The sequence below is a fragment of the Helianthus annuus genome, chromosome 17 (assembly GCF_002127325.2).
Source record: "Helianthus annuus cultivar XRQ/B chromosome 17, HanXRQr2.0-SUNRISE, whole genome shotgun sequence".
In the NCBI taxonomy this organism is placed as follows: domain Eukaryota; kingdom Viridiplantae; phylum Streptophyta; class Magnoliopsida; order Asterales; family Asteraceae; genus Helianthus; species Helianthus annuus.
This window is the reverse complement of record NC_035449.2, coordinates 46,464,024-46,482,793: the sequence shown is the minus strand read 5'-3', so window position 1 is coordinate 46,482,793 and position 18,770 is coordinate 46,464,024. Positions and strand designations below refer to the sequence as shown.

At 39.3% G+C, this 18,770-nt stretch overlaps 1 protein-coding gene across 1 annotated transcript; it reads left to right on the top strand.

Annotated features, from left to right (window-relative positions):
- The first annotated feature begins 7,072 nt into the window (after positions 1–7,072).
- Positions 7,073–16,259, top strand: LOC110924127 (probable receptor-like protein kinase At5g59700). Its single transcript, XM_035987046.1, has 8 exons — positions 7,073–7,996; positions 8,145–8,198; positions 8,690–8,791; positions 8,872–8,985; positions 15,080–15,298; positions 15,382–15,497; positions 15,570–15,830; positions 15,913–16,259. Exons 1-8 carry the CDS (start codon positions 7,360–7,362, stop codon positions 16,150–16,152), a joined length of 1,743 nt encoding a protein of 580 aa, XP_035842939.1. The 5' UTR covers positions 7,073–7,359; the 3' UTR covers positions 16,153–16,259.
- The last annotated feature ends 2,511 nt before the right edge of the window (positions 16,260–18,770 follow it).

The window sequence follows — 18,770 nt, the reverse complement described above, 5'->3', positions numbered from 1 at the left end:
GTTGGACTCTTCTTCAAATTAGATACATGGAATGTATCATGAACACCATTCAGTTCAGCAGGTAGGTCCAACTTGTATGCTACAGAACTAATCCTCTCCAGGATTTTAAACGGTCCAATGAATCGTAGGTTTAACTTCCCACGCTTCCCAAAGCCTGCCACACCTTTCCAAGGTGAGACTTTCAATAGAACCATATCTCCCACTTCAAACTCCAAAGGTTTCCTTCTTTGGTCCGCATAGCTCTTTTGTCGATCACGAGCCGCCTTAATGCGCTCTCGGATCTGTATGATCTTATCTGTCGTTTCTTGAACCAACTCGGGACCAACTAGCTGTCTATCGCTCGCATCTGCCCAGCATAACGGCGATCAACACTTTCGTCCGTAAAGAGCTTCAAAAGGTGCAGCTTGTATACTTGTATGGTAGCTGTTGTTATAGGAGAACTCAACCAAAGGTAGGTGAGTGTCCCAACTGCCACCCAAGTCCATAACACAAGCTCGCAGCATGTCTTCAAGCGTCTGAATTGTTATCTCGCTTTGACCATCCGTCTGCGGATGAAAAGCAGTACTCAAATTCAGCTGAGAACCAAACGCTTCCTGGAAAGATTGTCAGATCCTTGACACAAATCTTCCGTCTCTCTCAGAAATAATCGAGATAGGCACTCCATGACGTGCTACTATCTCCTTTAGGTACAGCTCAGCTAGCTTACCAGTGTTATCCTTTTCTCTGATCGGCAAAAAGTGCGCAGATTTTGTCAGACGGTCTACGATTACCCAAATCATGTCATGACCTCTGGGTGTCCTTGGTAACTTTGTTATAAAATCCATTGAGATTTGCTTCCACTTCCACGTGGGTATCTCGGGTTGCTACAGAAGACCTGAAGGCTTCTAATATTCAGCCTTTACCTTGGCACAAGTCAAGCACTTTCCAACATACGTTGCAACATCACCTTTCAATCTTGGCCACCAGTAGAAATCCTTCAAATCTTGGTACATTTTATCCGATCCTGGGTGGATGGAGTACCTCAATTTATGAGCTTCATCAAAAATCACGTTTCTAAGACCACCAAAGAGGGGAACCCAAATTCATCCCATGAAACACAACGTTCCTTCCTCATTGGATACCAACTTCTTCTCTATTCCACGGAGATACTCATCCTTAAGATTCTCCTTAAGAGATTCTCTCTTCGCAGCACAGATGCGCAACGAGAGGTCTGTCCGTATAATCATCTCCAAAGCCCTAACCCTTATGGGCTTAATCCTCTCTTTTCGACTCAAGGCGTCTGCTACGACATTCGCCTTTCCTGGATGATATTTGATTTCACAATCATAATCGTTTAACAACTCAACCCATCGTCTCTGTCTCATATTAAGCTCTTTCTGATCGAATATATGCTGTAAGCTCTTGTGATCAGTAAAGATCGTGCATCGGGTGCCATACAAATAATGTCGCCAAATCTTCAGTGCAAACACCACTGCGCCTAATTCCAAATCAAGCGTTGTGTAGTTCTTCTCATGAACCTTCAACTGACGCGAAGCATAAGTGATAACCTTCTGTCGCTGCATCAACACACAGCCTAATCCCTGACGCGAGGCGTCACAATACACCACGAAGTCATCGGTGCCTTCAGGTAGGGATAATATAGGTGCATCGCAAAGCTTGTTCTTCAGCAACTGAAAAGCTTCCTCTTGTTTATCTCCCCATTCGTACTTCTTATCCTTTTGAGTAAGGGAGGTCAATGGTTGAGCAATTTTCGAAAAATCCTCAATGAATCTGCGATAATAACCAGCTAAACCTAGGAACTGACGGATCTCGGTTGGCGTATTCGGAGTTTCCCAATTCTTGATCGCCTCGATCTTGGTAGGATCCACATGAATTCCATCTTTGTTTACTACATGACCAAGGAACTGAACCTCACGCAACCAGAACTCGCACTTTGAGAACTTTGCGTATAATCTCTCTTTCTTGAGCAGCTCTAGGATAGCTCTAAGGTGTTGCTCATGCTCTTCCTTCGTCCTTGAATAAATCAAAATATCGTCGATAAATACAATCACGAATTTATCGGGATATGGCTTGTAAACTCTATTCATCAAATCCATAAATATTGTCGGCGCATTTGTCAACCCAAACGGCATTACCAAAAACTCGTAGTGCCCATAACGAGTCCTGAAGGCAGTCTTCGGTATACTCTCTTCTTGAATTCGCAGCTGGTGATAACCTGATCGAAGATCGATCTTGGAGTAGTAACTTGAACCTTGAAGTTGATCGAAGAGATCGTCAATCCTCGGCAAAGGATACCGATTCTTGATGGTTAACTTGTTTAGCTCGCGGTAGTCAATGCACATACGAAAACTACCGTCCTTCTTCTTGACAAATAGTACTGGAGCTCCCCAAGGCGAGAAGCTTGGTCTGATAAATCCCTTGTCCAAAAGCTCTTGAAGTTGCGTCTACAATTCTTGCATCTCGGAAGGCGCAAGTCGATAAGGTGCCTTGGCTACAGGGCGACGCCTGGAACCAAGTCAATTGGAATTCGACTTGTCGTTGTGGCGGAAATCCTGGCAAGTCTTCGGGGAAGACTTCAGGATATTCCCTCACAACTGGGATATCTTCCAGCTTCGGCTCAGCGGCTTCTTTGTCCACGACGTGCGCCAAGAAGGCAACACATCCCTTCTGCAAACATCTTCGGGCCTTCAAACAACTGATAATCTTAAGAGGCGTATCATGTTTCTCTCCATGCACTACAATCGTCTCTCCATTCGCCATTGGAATGCGAATGATCTTCTTGTGGCATACGATCTCAGTTCGGTTGCTCGACAACCAATCCATTCTAACTACCACGTCAAACCTTCCCAACTCCACTGGCAGAAGGTCAAGCGTAAACTCGTGCTCTCCAAGCTCTATTACACAACCTCTAATTACTTCATTTGCCTCTACTAGCTTTCCATTAGCTAGTTCTATCGAGTACGGAATATCTAGCTTACTAGCTACTAACCCAAGCATATTCTTAAATTCTAGGGATACAAAGCTATAATCGGCACCAGTATCAAACAGTACAGATGCAAAGTGTTGGTTGATAGGGAACGTACCCGTGACTACGTTCGGATCTTGGTGAGCTTCCCTAGCTCCAATGTTAAAAACTCTCCCCTGAGCTTGGTTGTTCTTTGGGCAATTTCTCTTGAAATGCCCAATATCTCCGCAACTAAAGCATCCTTGCTTGTTTCCAGTACCACCTTGGTTTTTGTTTTGGTTGCGGTTTCCATTTCCAGCTGGGTTTCCAAAACCACCACGATTCGCATTGCCACCATTTCCTCCTTGATTGTTTCTATTCCCAATACCGTTTCCACCACGGTTTCCACTGCCACTACCATTACCTCTCTGGCCATCATTACCACGACCATTACCAGCCCAGCATGTCTCCTTAAATAGTGTTGTTTCGAGTTCACATTTATTGGATTCACACCATAGAGAAGCATGTTTGTGTATGGCCTTTGATAATAAACGAAATTGTGGGATGGGCAAGAAAGACGAAGAAAGAAATTTTCGTTTTTAAGGCGGATATAGAAAAGGCCTACGATACGTTAAATTGGAAATTCCTTATTTCTGTTTTAACACATATGGGGTTTCCATCGAGGTGGGAAAATTGGGTAACGGGGATACTATTTAGCGGGAAAGGATCGATTCTAGTAAATGGAGCACCGACCGGTGAATTCCAATACAAAAGAGGGTTGCGTCAAGGGGACCCCCTCTCCCCTTTCTTATTTATAATAGCGATGGAAGCACTCCATGTTATGATGGTTAACGCCGAATCAGCGGGAATATACTCGGGTGTGAAATTACCAGGGGATGAGATAACAATTACTCATCTATTATTTGCGGACGACTCTATCTTTTGTAGGGGAATGGGAGGAGAACAATATAAGAAATCTGAGAAGGATACTAAGATGTTATTACTTAGTGTCCGGACTTAAAGTAAATCCGAAGAAAAGTCAAATTTTTGGTGTGGGAGTTGAAGAAAATGAGATTATAGCAAAGGCGGCAAGCTTTGGTTTCAAACCAGGTAAATTTCCATTCACTTATTTGGGGTTAAAAGTTGGAGCGAATATGAACCGTATTCAAAATTGGAAGGAAGTCGTAGATACTTTCAATAAAAGGTTGTCCAATTGGAAAGCTAGGATATTATCATTCGCTGGGCGGGCAATCCTTATTAAGTCAGTATTAGGTAGTCTACCAAACTATTACCTATCTTTGTATAAGTGTCTGGTTGCCGTAATAAAGATACTCGAAGGAATAAGAAGGAAGTTTCTATGGGGAGGATGCAACTTAAGTAAGAAAATGAGATGGATTAAGTGGGAAAAAATTGTAGCAGCAAAGAAGTTTGGGGGCCTTGGAATTGGTAGCATTAGAGACCTAAATTTAGCCTTGTTGGTGAAGTGGTGGTGGCGGTTAAAAACTGAGCCGTAACAACTATGGTCAAGGGTCATAATTGCAATACACAATAATAGGAGAAGAATTTCAACAGTACCATTGAAGAAAGATCATTCGGGTGTATGGAAAACGATTGTGGAATCAAGAAAAGACATGGCTAAAAGGGGTGTGGAGATCGAAAAAAACCTCATCAGTAAAATCAGTATCGGCAATAAAACAATGTTCTGGATTGACGTATGGTTTGGAGATAAACCACTAAGAGATAAATTCCCGCAACTTTACGAACTAGCGAAAAATAAAAGAGCAAAAGTTGAGGAAAATTATAAGCGAATCAATGGAGGAGTGCTTTGGGATTGGGCTTGGTCGAAAGTCCCTAGTACAGCACAGGAAAATCAAGAAGCTGATGAATTAATGGCAACATTAAATCTGATAAATCTTTCGGGGGATAGCGACAGGTGGGTATGGAAAGGAGAAAAAGATCAAGATTTCTCGGTACACTGTCAAGAAACATAGATTTAAACGAACCGGCGGACAACTACTTTTGGAACAATTGGGCCGCTCAGAAGTGTACCATGTTTGTTTGGAGAGTTTTAAAAGGGAGGATACCGACGGCTACACAATTAAGGGAAAGAGGAGTACCGATTCCCTCGGGTAGATGTAGGTTGTGTGATCAAGAGGATGAGACGCCGGACCACGTTTTAGTTAAGTGTAGAGAAGCGAAGGGTTTATGGGAACAAATCGGTCTATGGGTTAAAGCACCAACAATTACACAAAAGGAAACACTTGGGGAAATCTTTAGTGAACTCGACGAACAGAATTGGCCAAAGAAAAGGAAGAAAGCGGTGCATGCTATATTTCTGTTGACAACATGGATCATATGGAAGAACCGAAATGAAAAGATTTTTCAAGGAAGAAACGGTGAAATTTACAAGATGATCGAGGAGATAAAGGAGGAATATTTTTTATGGATGAAGCATAAGTCTAAAGTGCAATTGAATTCATGGAAGAGTTGGATATATTTCTCTTGGTGAAGATAATCTATAGTTTAACGTTGTAATTTCTTTTAAACTTTGTTGTACTGTGTAGGGCTCTCATAGCATCTTGCTATGAAGCTTTGGTTTGAAGTAATAAAATGGTTCTGTGTTGCTATTCAAAAAAAAAAATATAAATTTGTTTATTTTGTTTATTCATAAATTTTGGGCAAAATATTTATAAAATTTGTTAACAAAAAACAATTTTATATAAATATGTTTATAATAATTAAAAAGAACAATTTAATACGTGTCGTTTAACGATGGTCGTTTTTGAGTAGTATAGCTCTATAAGTGGCGTATAGGCACACCGTCAGACAAAATCTAACAAAATGTTCTCTGGCCATTAAAACGTTCTCTTATGTGTATCACTATACGCAGTGGCGGACCCAGGAATTTTTCCATGGGGGTGCGGAACATTTTTAAAAATTTTAGGCCTCTAGGTATATGAGTAAAAAAATGTGTTCGTATCGGGTCGTGTCGGGTCATGTAAAACAAACGAACATCAAACTAAATTTATATAATAATAAAAAACATGTAAACTTTGTTACAAACATAATTAAAACGTCGACGCCCTACGGGTTTTTCATTTTTTGAAATCTATCCAAAACATCATTTAAAACTAAATTTTTAAACAATTCTTTCTCTATATAACATAAGTTTATCGCTCCATAACATAATGTTTCAATTTTAATTTTCAACTATTCAAGCCTAGAAATCACAATGTTAGTTGTAATCACCCTAAAAATATATAAACCATATAATCACCCTAAAAATCATCTAAAAAACCATAAACAACGTCAAAACACACAAAATTTCAAGCCTATTTAACAACTTTATTACTTTTTTTTCTCCTATAATATCAACCAAAATCATCAAAATAACAAAGAAACTTACCCGTGTTCGGATTCCGGTTAGATTTGGTGTCAAACGACGGTGGTATGGTGGCTGATTACGGTGGTCGCCGGCTGCTGGACTGTTGTCGCTTGGTGATGTTGTTCGTTGGCAGTGCAGGGACGCAAGAGAGAGAGAGAGCAGGAGAGAATTTCTAAAGGTTTTGGGCTTTAATTATTTTATTATAGTTTGAAATATTGTTGGGTTTGATTAATGGGCTAAGACTTAGTGGGCTAGCTAGTTAGGAATTATAAGTGGATAAATGTATGGGTATTTGGGTTTAGTTAGTTAGCTATTAAAAGTTATATAATTTAGGTAGTATTTTTTTTTTTTAAATAAGAGTTTACCAAAAAAAATTAAAATATAAATTGATAACACTTTTTACCTAAGGGGTGCGTTCAAGGGTGCGGTCGAAAAATCCAAGGGGTGCGGATGAAAAATTCCAAGGGGTGCGGACAAGATTTTCGATGGAATTTAACACTAATTTTTTTTTCCCGGGGGTGCGCCCGCCCATCTTGAAGTAGGCTTGGGTCCGCCACTGGCTATATGTAAGTATAGATGCAAAGCCGCAAAGGGTGTGTAAATAAATAAAGGGGTGTCCAAGCAAACATGTAACTAGTACTACTTTGGATATGCTATACGTAAGTATAGATGCAAAGGGTGTGTAAATAAATAAAGGGGTGTCCAAGCAAACATGTAACTAGTACTACTTTGGATATGCTATACGTAAGTATAGATGCAAAGGGTGTGTAAATAAATAAAAGGGTGTCCAAGCAAACATGTAATTAGTACTACTTTGGATATCCCTTCATAATTGATTCGCCGCCAACTATACCTGTCTCTCCAATGACTACAAGAATGTCCGGACAACACAATAACAATACTTTTATTACATAGTTTAGTGACTTATAACGTTGTACCCAATACTCCTTCAGCCTAACAACATTCTTCACTTCAACCACTTTCCCTATAAACAAAACTCCACATTTTAACTCCATATTTTCCTCAAAATATGCCACTTTTGATGGATTCTCAAATGATCATTCATACATCATTCATCTTTCTGTTCTTTTGGTTTAGTAATCCAATCAAAAACACAGTTTCCCAGCCTTCTTCAACTCACTGTCCACTAGAATTCAAGAACCTCACAACCGTACTAAATTCGACATGCGAAGAAGGGACATGGAACGATTTTTTACTAGATAAATGTTGTAAAGAACCGTTTAACATTTACCTCGATGCACTAGCTGCACGTGCAAATCAGACCGGAAGAATCTTCTTGAACTCGACTGAACAAACAAGTTGCTTGAACAAGATTAAGAACAACATAACAGATGTTTTTAGTTGTGGGATTGATAAGCTAACCATAACCAGTGGTGTAAAAGGCTGCTCAGGTTTTTTGGTTCAAGATGTGCTTAATAAGCTTGGTGATGAAGTTATAGGTCTATCGACAGGCTGCGGTTTGTTTGACCGTCGTGAAGGTTCATGTGAAAAATGTGTGAAGAGTTGGAATGAGATCAGAGGGATAGAAGCTGGAGATGATGCTGATTTATGCAGATTTGCGGTGTTGACTTCGTTAACCACTAGTCGAATCGATGACTTGATTTGGGCGCAGAACATTCGTAGATGCCTTGGCAATGTTACCAACGGTAATGAGATACATTAAAAGTTGAGAGCACAAACATATCACATATGAATTTGTTGTTAGAGAGATTAAAAAAAAAAAGTTAACATTTTTTGTTTCTTGTTATACTTTGTATTTGGAGACACACTAAACCTCTTCATCATTCTCCACAGGTTTTAAGGTATATGCTGACACCAGTGCACAAGAAAAAAAGAAGGAGACAGCTGGTATGCTCTTCTATGTATCTTGTTTTATTTGTAACCGCGTAAAATGAAAATGTTATAATGCAACTCGAAAATCCCGGGCCGAACGGCTAACTACAGTTTCAGGAAACTTCAAACCAAACAGGCCAGGTTAGATGAGTCGGCCAGACCGTTTGGCGTTAGCGGTTTGGCGGTTTGAACTTTTCTTTTCAAAATCATTGGTTTGTATTAAAAAAAAATTAAATAATAAGATGATTCATGGTTATAAACTATAATATATATACAAGTGCATATTCCAAAAGTAAAAAAGATTAAATAAGGTTAAATGGCCGATTCCAAGTTCCAAACTGCCGGTCGAACTCTTAAACTGTCAACGCACCAAAACCAAACCGTATGAATCTGAAACCGTCCAAACTGGTTAACTTGCTTTGTTTTGGGTGGTTCAGTTGGTTTCAACGACGTATATCGACCCCTGATATGAATCATACTAAATGATTGCTTTGTTGCTCAAACAGTGATAGTTGGACCGCTGTCAGGGTTTTTAGCATTAGTGATAGTCTGTGTATATATCATTGTAAGACGATGTCAGAACTCGCGTGCAAAAGCACAGGAAGACGGTACATCTACTGCCTTAGTCATACGGTGAAACTCTAGATCAAGAACAAACATGTGTAAATTCATATCTTTTGTTTGACAGCCACGAAGCGTGATCTGCCAAAGAAGTCTGAATATCTTAAGGTTCCGCTTAAGGATATCCATGATGCTACTAACAACTTGGACCAATCAAACTACATTGGTGAAGGAACAGCAGGTACGCATTTATCTACGTTATGCCCAAAACATGTAACGAAACAAGCGTGTGCCAAACTGCCAATATGGCATTATGTTGTATTAATCTTTAGCTAAACACTAATGTAATGAGAGCATAATATAAGGGAATAGAATATTCCATCCCAATTACATGCCTCAAATCTCTCCTAAGTCAAGGCTCAATCACCCTAATTATAATTTAAATCTCAATCAATCAATTCTCTTGTATATAGGCATAATTACCTCATGTACATTTAACTCCTATCATATGTAATGGCCTATATAAAGGCACTAGGTTAGAACCCCGTGTATTACACGGGCTGAATAAATATAATTTTATATACTAAGTAATAAAAAAGTTACATCTTTAAAAACCCGTACATTGCAAGATTGAATAACCACGTGTATTACATGACTTAAATACGAATAATGTAATCAACTAACACACACAATTATCAATATATGTTTTTAGAAAAAAAAATGAACTTTGATGTAACATTTTACTTTGTTTTTTATTTATTATTAAGTTAAATTAGATGCTTGTGTATTACATAAGTTATAACATTTTACTTTATTTATTTTTTTATTAATAGGTTAGAAACTTGTGTGTTATACATGGTTGAATCAATGTAATATTAAATAGTTATTAATAAGCAAAAAAATAAAAGACAGATTTAAGAAAAAAGAATATTAAATATATAAGAGAAGCAAAAAAAAAAGAAATAAAATAATTATAGAGCAATAATCATTGAAATTATTATTAATAAATAACCTGTTATATTAATCAATATATTGATTGACAAAACGATCCATTTGTATTAATTATATAGATAGATTATTCAGATGTTTCTTAGCTAAAAGAACATACAAAAGTATGTAGGGATAATATATGTCATGTAAATAAGTGAGGTTGAGAGGGTTAAAAAAATTACATAGTTAGTCCAAATGTTACAAAATAAAAAGTTAATACCCTAGAAGGTGACTTTAAACTATTAGTACCTAAGTCTGTTATTTTGTGCAAACTACAGGGACTAACTATATAATTAACTCGTTAAAAAAAGTCGATGGAGAATACTGAAAATCACATGTATTAATATTTTATTTATATAAGAGTTAATTACATAGTTAGTCCCTGTGGTTTGCACAAAGTATGTAATTAACTCTTTATATAATTTAAAGATAATTTTATGTGAAGTGAATAGATTATTTTTATATATCTTTGAATTTTAGTCTTATCATTTATTAATATCTATATAATGAATATTTAGTTATAAAAATAAGTATTTATAATTAAGTAGGAGATCATTAAGGAGGAGATAATGGATATATTTAATTATATAAAAATATGTATTTATAATTAAGTAGGAGATAATTAAGGAGGGAAAAGAGGCGGGAAAACAACAAAATAGATAGTTTCAATGAATGACACGTGTCCACTATTGGTTTGCTTTATTATATGTATAGATATGTTGTAATTGTAGAATATATAAAAATACAATAAACATTCTCCCATTATATGGTAATCAGAGCCAATCCTCTCCTCTGAGATTTTTTTTCCCTTCCGATCCTATCCCCGCACAGTGCACTTCAAACCTGCAACAATGTCGACCTCCACCAAATTCATCGAACTCTCCACGCACACCCACTTCCCAACCAAATTAACCACCAACAACTTCCCTTCATGGCGAAAATAGGTCCTATCCACTCTACGGGGCCTCGCACTTGAACAATTCGTTGATGGTTTATCTGACCCACCACCGAAAGATCTTGATGGAAAACCAAATGCTGAATATCGTGACTGGTATCGCCAAGACCAGATCTTGCTCGGGTAGCTGCTCGGAAGCTGCTCCGATACTATTCAGCCACTCGTCTCCTCAGCCGATACCGCACGACAACTCTTCCAGCGCCTCTCCGAGAGCTATGCTAGCGTCTCGCGCTCTCGCATCATCTCGCTCCGCACCAAACTATCCACCACCAACAAAGGCTCCCGACCCGTAGCTGAATATCTCAATGAGATGAAATCCATTGCGGATGAACTGGCACTGGCTCAAAAACCGGTTGACGATGATGATCTCACAGCCCACATTCTTGCACACCTTGGTGAAGACTATAAAGAAATCACTGCAGCACTCAAGACGATACAAACTTCTATTACTTTTTCGGATCTCTATGAGAAACTCATTGACCATGAGCGATCTCTCTTGGAGTCCAAACCTGCCCCGATTCTTACTACTGTTAACACAGCCCAAAGACAAGGCCCGCGCAACCAATACCGACCCAACACTGCTGCCCGGTTTTCCAATCGGCCAACTGCCTCTGGTCACCGACACCTCACAACAGCCAATCACAATGGCTCGACCAATAATTATCGCACTAACCGTAACAACTTGTTTTGTCAGTTTTGCAGCATTCCAGGACATGATACCAAGGACTGTCGCAAGTTTGCAAGGTTTCTACAAAACAATAACCTTGCCTTGGCTACTTCAGCAACGAACTCCACAGTCAACTCTACCATGGCGTCCTCGTCCTCTTCTCTAATGTTTGACAGCGGTGCATCCGACCACGCCACCCCCGACCAGACCTTTGTGCACCATCTCTCCGAATATGACGGGCCTGATGAGATCATTCTAGGAAATGGTAATACTCTCACTATCACTCACACCAGTCACGGTTCTATTCCGACTCCCACTCGTTCACTTAAATTACCTAATATCTTCCTTGTTCCCAAGTTACGTAATCATCTTATTTCCGTAGCAAAACTTTGCAAGACTAATCACGTTTCTGGTGAATTTTTTCCGTTTCATTTCTTTGTAAAGGACCTTCGCACGGGGGCGCGACTCATGCGGGGAGTCAACATTAACGATGTCTACTATGCGACACCAAACCCTTGCCATCCGATGCAAGTCAATTCAGCAACCAAGTCTTCTAGTTCTCTCCTTTCATGGCATCACAAGCTTGGACATCCATCCATCAAAGTTCTAAAAAATTTACTAAATAAGTTAGGCTTTGAATACAATAACTTGTCCAACGACTTATTTCATTGTGATGCTTGCAAAATTAATAAAAACCATAAACAACCTTTTGGTGAAAATTCATTTCGAGCAACTAAACCTCTTGAATTGGTCTATTCGGATGTTTGGGGTCCCGTACAACTCTCAAGTGACGGTTTCAAATACTATGTTATTTTTGTTGATTTCTACACAAAATATACGTGGTTATACCCTATAAAGAGAAAATCGGACGTCTCCATCTTATTTCCACAATTTAAAGCTCTTGTTGAAAAATTTTTTCATACTCCTTTAGTGTCCCTTTTCTCGGACAATGGGGGCGAATACATTGGTCTCCTTCCCTTCCTTCAAAAGCATGGAATTTCTCATTTTACAACTCCGCCACATACTCCGGAACAAAATGGAGTGGCCGAACGACGCCATCGACACATAGTCGAAACCAGATTATCCCTTTTGCACCATGCGAATCTTCCCCTAACCTTTTGGTCTCACGCATTTCAAATTGCCGTCCATCTAATTAATCGTCTTCCAACACCGATTCTTGACTACCTGTCACCATTTGAAAAGTTGTATAAAACACCTCCCGCTTACAATAAACTTAAGCCGTTTGGTTGCTTGTGCTTCCCATGGCTTCGTCCATATGCCAACTCCAAACTACACCCTCGGTCTGCCAAGTGCATTTTCCTTCGGTACTCGTCTTCTAAATCCGCCTATAAATGCTATGATCCTACCACTCATCGCCTCTATCACTCTCGCCACGTAGAGTTCATTGATCACATATTCCCATTCACAACAAGTGAACCAAACCCAATTCCCTTGCCCACTGTTGATTCCTTCATGCCTCCACCTCCAACTCATAAACCTTGCACCTTATCTCCCTCAACTCATCCTAAGCATTCTACACATTTGCCTCACCCTACACTCATTTCCAACTCATTTCCTCCTCCTCAAGTACCAACACCACAAAATCATTCCACTTCAGCTCCCACCGCACCCGACTCACCCACTGAACCCACGCCTAGCCCTACACCTACAACCGAATCCACCCAACCCACTACATCACCATCCCATCCTTCACCTTCATCAGCCTACCAACCTGACCCATCTCCAACTCCCTCCACTCCTAATGAACATCACTCTACACCTTCTCACCATGAAACAGATACAACTTCCTCTACCCACACTTCAACCGCACCCACCTCCACTCCGGCTCCTGAACAAGCCCGTCCATCCCGAACCCGAAAACCAAATCCCAAATACTACAATCCCAACCTTCTAAACCACACCACCCTACATCCTTTACCGCCCACCATTGAACCCACTACTTATATGCAAGCATCTAAGAATCCACAATGGAGACGTGCTATGGACTCTGAGTTTAACGCTCTCCTACACAATCAAACATGGGAACTAGTTCCACCTACTTCCCACGAACCAATTGGTTGCAAATGGATCTTTAGAATCAAACGCAATCCTGATGGCTCCATTGCCAAATACAAAGCTCGTCTAGTGGCTAAGGGTTTTCTTCAACAACACGGGAAGGACTACTTTGACACCTTCAATCCGGTTACAAAACCAATCACTATTCGAACCATCCTTTCCATAGCCCTCTCTAAAAATTGGCCTTTGCGTCAACTCGATGTTAATAACGCCTTCCTTCATGGCACACTACATGAAGACGTATTTATGACTCAACCACCAGGCTACGAGGATCCTCGTTACCCACAACACATATGCAAACTTAAAAAATCTCTATACGGGCTAAAACAAGCTCCTCGTGCCTGGTACAATGAGCTCACTCAATTTCTCACTCGCTTTGGATTTCGGAAATCCCAAGCCGATGCATCACTTTTCATCTACCAACATTAAAATATCACGTGTTATTTTATGGTTTATATTGACGATATTGTTCTCACGGGAAATGACACCAACTTTCTTAATCACTTAATTCAAGCCTTAGGTACCAAGTTCTCCATCAAGGACCTTGGCATGCTACATCACTTCCTCGGTGTAGAAGTTATTCCTACACCAAGTGGACTATTCTTGTCTCAACACCGTTACATCCAAGACCTTTTGGAACAATTTCACATGGACGGTGCAAAAGATGTCACTACTCCCCTAAGTGCTACCGAACCATTAACCGTTTCTGATCCTTCTCCTTCGGTGGATGCCACACCGTACAGGAAACTTGTGGGAACCTTACAATATCTATCTTTCACCCGCCCAGATATCTCCTTTGCGATCAACAAATTATCTCAATTCATGCACAACCCACGCCAAACACATTGGCAAGCTCTCAAACGTGTCCTTCATTACCTTAAAGGAACCATTCATCATGGACTCTTCCTAAATCGCAACTCCTCGCTTAATCTCTCGGCCTTCTCTGATTCGGATTGGGGTGGTGTACATGATTCTGGTCGGTCTACTACAGCCTATATTCTCTACTTAGGAACAAATATTATTTCATGGAAATCCGCTCGCCAAAAGTCGGTCTCTCGGTCATCCACTGAAGCAGAATATAAAGCCTTAGCAAATGCGTCCGCCGAACTCACATAGACTAAACACTTATTACAAGATCTTGGAATCTCATCAACAGTTACACCAACTCTATATTGTGACAATACAGGCGCTACATACCTATGTGCAAATCCGGTCTACCATTCTCGCATGAAGCATGTGGCACTTGACTACCACTTTGTACGAGAACAAGTCTCAGCTGGAAAACTACGTGTCCTTCACATCAACTCACAGGATCAACTAGCAGATATGCTTACTAAACCTTTGACGAGAGCCCCATTTTTACGTAATCGGTCCAAGATTGGTGTATCCGACGGATCCTCCATCTTGCGGGGGCGTATAAGGGAATAGAATATTCCATCCCAATTACATGCCTCAAATCTCTCCTAAGTCAAGGCTCAATCACCCTAATTATAATTTAAATCTCAATCAATCAATTCTCTTGTATATAGGCATAATTACCTCCTGTACATTTAACTCCTTTCATATGTAATGGCCTATATAAAGGCGTATGTTGTAATTGTAGAATATATAAAAATACAATAAACATTCTCCCATTATACATAACAGGCAAGGTGTATAGAGGCAGGCTAAAAAATAAACGACGTGTTGCCATCAAGCATATCGTCAATGAGGAATTTGTAGAAACTTTTTTGAGGGAAGTTAAGAATCTAGCGCTTGTTAAACATCCGAATCTGGTTACATTGCTAGGGTATTGTGACAATGGGGATGAATGCTTCCTCATTTATGAACTATGTGTCAATGGAAATCTCGCAGAGTGGCTTTTCGGTAACATTTGAACACATATAGTTTCTCTTTTCCATGGTAAGCCTTAATTTGATCATCTTTCTGATGAGTTCATTCATAATCAGGAAAGGATAAAGCGTTGTCATGGATTCAAAGGCTTGAGATTGCAGTAGATTCCGCTCGAGGACTTTGGTTTCTCCACACATATTCAGAGGGTTGCATTGTTCATCGGGATATTAAGGTTTAAATTGAGATTAATAATTTGAAAGATTAATGTCTCTGGTTTGTAACTAATTGTTATATAAAACTGCAGCCGACAAACATACTCCTAGGGCCAAAACTTGAGGCCAAGTTATCTGACTTTGGATTGTCCAAGGTTATTGACATTGGAGAAACATATGCAAGCTCAGAGGTCCGAGGAACATTCGGTTATGTTGACCCCGAATACCAAAGTGACCGTCAAGTCAATTCAGGAGGTGATGTGTATAGTTTTGGAATAGTGCTTCTACAAATTATCTCCGGAAAGAAAGTTATAAACATGAATGCAAACAAACCGATGTCATTAGTGAGGACGGTAAATATCTTTTTGTTAGTAATTTTTTTTCACTTTTTGTATAGAGAAGCAAATAAAATCTAAAGATTAAAAAATCACACAGGCGAAGTCACTAACCAGAGGTGGAAGCGTAGTAGGATTCGCTGATCCGAAGCTTGAAGGTGAATACTCTACAGAAGCCTTTGAACTTGTGTTTAAGCTAGCAATGTCATGCACAGGACACAAACCAGAAAGACCGTCAATGGGTCAAGTGGTTGAGACGTTAGAGAAGGCCCATGAAATATCGGTCAGAGTCATGGCTTCGAAAACACCACTTAACATTCAAACACAACAAACAATGTGAGTTCCATGTACTTATGGCATACGATATTGGCCAGAAATCGATTTTGGTAACAACAATTTTTGCTTACTTGAACAGTTGATATCCCGGTTTGTTGGATATAAATGATATAATAGCTCTTATGTTATAAAATCTTCATATCCAGTTTCAAGTGTCAATGATTTAGGCGTATTGAACCACACATTTTGAAAACAAAGGCCTACCCGAAGTCATCATAACATGTTCGATTAATATTACAACGAAAGTTCGAATAGCATGAAAACACGAGGAGCTATTAGTGTTCAAATAATAATGCAATATTAAGCTTCATAAAAGCATATATATACCAGTTATAGAATGGATGCTATTTGACAATTGACAGAACAAGCCTGATAATATTTTAGAACATAAGTGAATAGTTTCTAGCATCCAGTAAAAAGCTATGGGCCCCTGATTAAAGGCCCGGCCCGTATAGAACTTAAGCCCAGGCCGCAAATCATATGTATAGACCAAATGTAATTGTTATAGCACTACACAAGTGCACTACTAATACTAACATTGCAAAACAGCAAGTACAATCATGTTTAGTTCAACATTTGCAAAAATTATATGGTATAACTGAACATAGTGTGAGGTTCATTGGGGAACACTAAAAAAGTGGGGAACAGTGGGGAACCGACTCAAACGAACTTCGATTGGACTCATTCTAGTGGTGTTGGAACCGGCTCGTCGAACCCTAACTACGATCTCTTAACCCTAAACCCTAAATCATAACCCCTAAACCCTAAATTAGGGTTTGGCTTTTAGGGTTTAGGGTTTAGCTTTAGATATAGCCTTTAGGTTTTAGGGTTTATAGTTTAAATTTTACGATTTAGCTTAGGTTTTAGCCTTATTTTTTAGCTTTAGGGTTTAGAGTTTAAGAGTTAGGATTTAGGGTTTAGCGTTAAGAGATCCTAGTTAGGGTTCGATGAGCCGGTTCCAACGCCGCTAGAATGAGTCCAATCGGAGTTCGTTTGAGTCGGTTCCCTGTTGTTCCCCAGTGAACCTTCCCCACTGAACGTATAAGATATCTACCGAAACATGAGTGACAATCTTCGTCCGCATTCACAGAAAGTAGTAGTAAGGACTAGAAACTGGTTCGGTCACCAGCGGATTCATCTTCGTCACAACGAAGATTTGAATGAGCTCAAATGGCGGGAAATTAGGGTTGGGTAGCTGTGATTTAGACGGAAAAAGGTTTCGTGTGTGCGCGGGTATTTTTACTCGGTTTAGCTAAAAGATTAGAGTTCAATTCGTGAAATTTGGAAATTAAAGAAAAATCGTTATTAATACTAGTAATTCTTACTTGTGGTAGAGTTTCTTGTCTCTTAGGTAAAAGATTAGAGTTCAATTCGTGACACGTGGTAAATTAGGAATATATTGGTGTACAGTAGGAACAAAAGTTAAGTACCATTCGCGGTTCAAAAGAAAAGAAGAAATTTATACCGCTTGGACTTTGATTTTACAGTATTAAGGTGTGTAAAATGGTATCATTCTTCAAAAAGTTTAAAGATCAATTCCCAGAGTGAGAATTGGTGTAGAATTACAAATATATCAGATTAATATTCAAAAAAGGTATTAGCAATTCATTCGATATCACTAGTCTTTAGAAAATCGACAACATATCAGACCCGATTGATTTTTCTTGCAAAAAATCTTGCTCTCTTCTCACGGGTCATGGTGGTCTTTCCCGGCCAAAGTTCCCCATTCTTTATCCTCCTCATGAATCTCCTCTCGCGTATTTGATCCGTGAACGCACCAACTTTTCTTTCTTTCGGGTAATAGCTCTTGTGAATGTTTACTTTTAATTTTTCACTATCATTGAAATCAAATCAAAGCTATCAACACAAAATAACTTGTTGTAAGAAGATAATCAACATAAAAAGAATTATATTAGTGTGATCTTCGTGACCACCAAAGCTATCAACTGTGTCATCTATTAGGTGAAATGCAACTAGATTGTTGGTGTTACGGCAAGTATCCAATAATCTAGTTTACCATAACAATGAAATGCATCTGATTTGACGCCTTTGTGTTTCCACCTATTTGACACTTATTTGGGGGGTTGGTTTATTAAATACACTATTAAATACACATCTATTGCAGTGTTGATAAGATATACTACTTGTTGCTTTGTTGTATCTTGTGAAGTGACTCGCCAAAAACCCAAAACACATTGTTCTATTAAACCGTGGGACAAAATTTCTTTTAAGGATAGAGATAATCTGTCTCATAGCCATTATTTATAAATTAGAACCCCATAACCTCAAACAAGATGGACATCATCATCATAATACTTAGTAAATCCCACCAATAGCAAAGCAAAGGTAAGGCCTGAGGAGGGTAAGATGTAGACAACCTTACCTCTACCCGTAGGAATAGAGAGGCTGCTTCCAGTGAGACCCCCGGCTCGATAGTAGTTTTGCATCAAACCTTGGACAAAAAAACCTTATAAAAAGAAGTTATTATGGTCTCGTGATCACTTCGTGGGATTTTAAACTTCAAACGTCCCACTCGATCTTTAATGAAAATGTAACCGACTTGAACACAAATGTATGTGTTCCTTGTTGTCGATGGAATCTTGAAAAGGCAAAGGGGTTTTG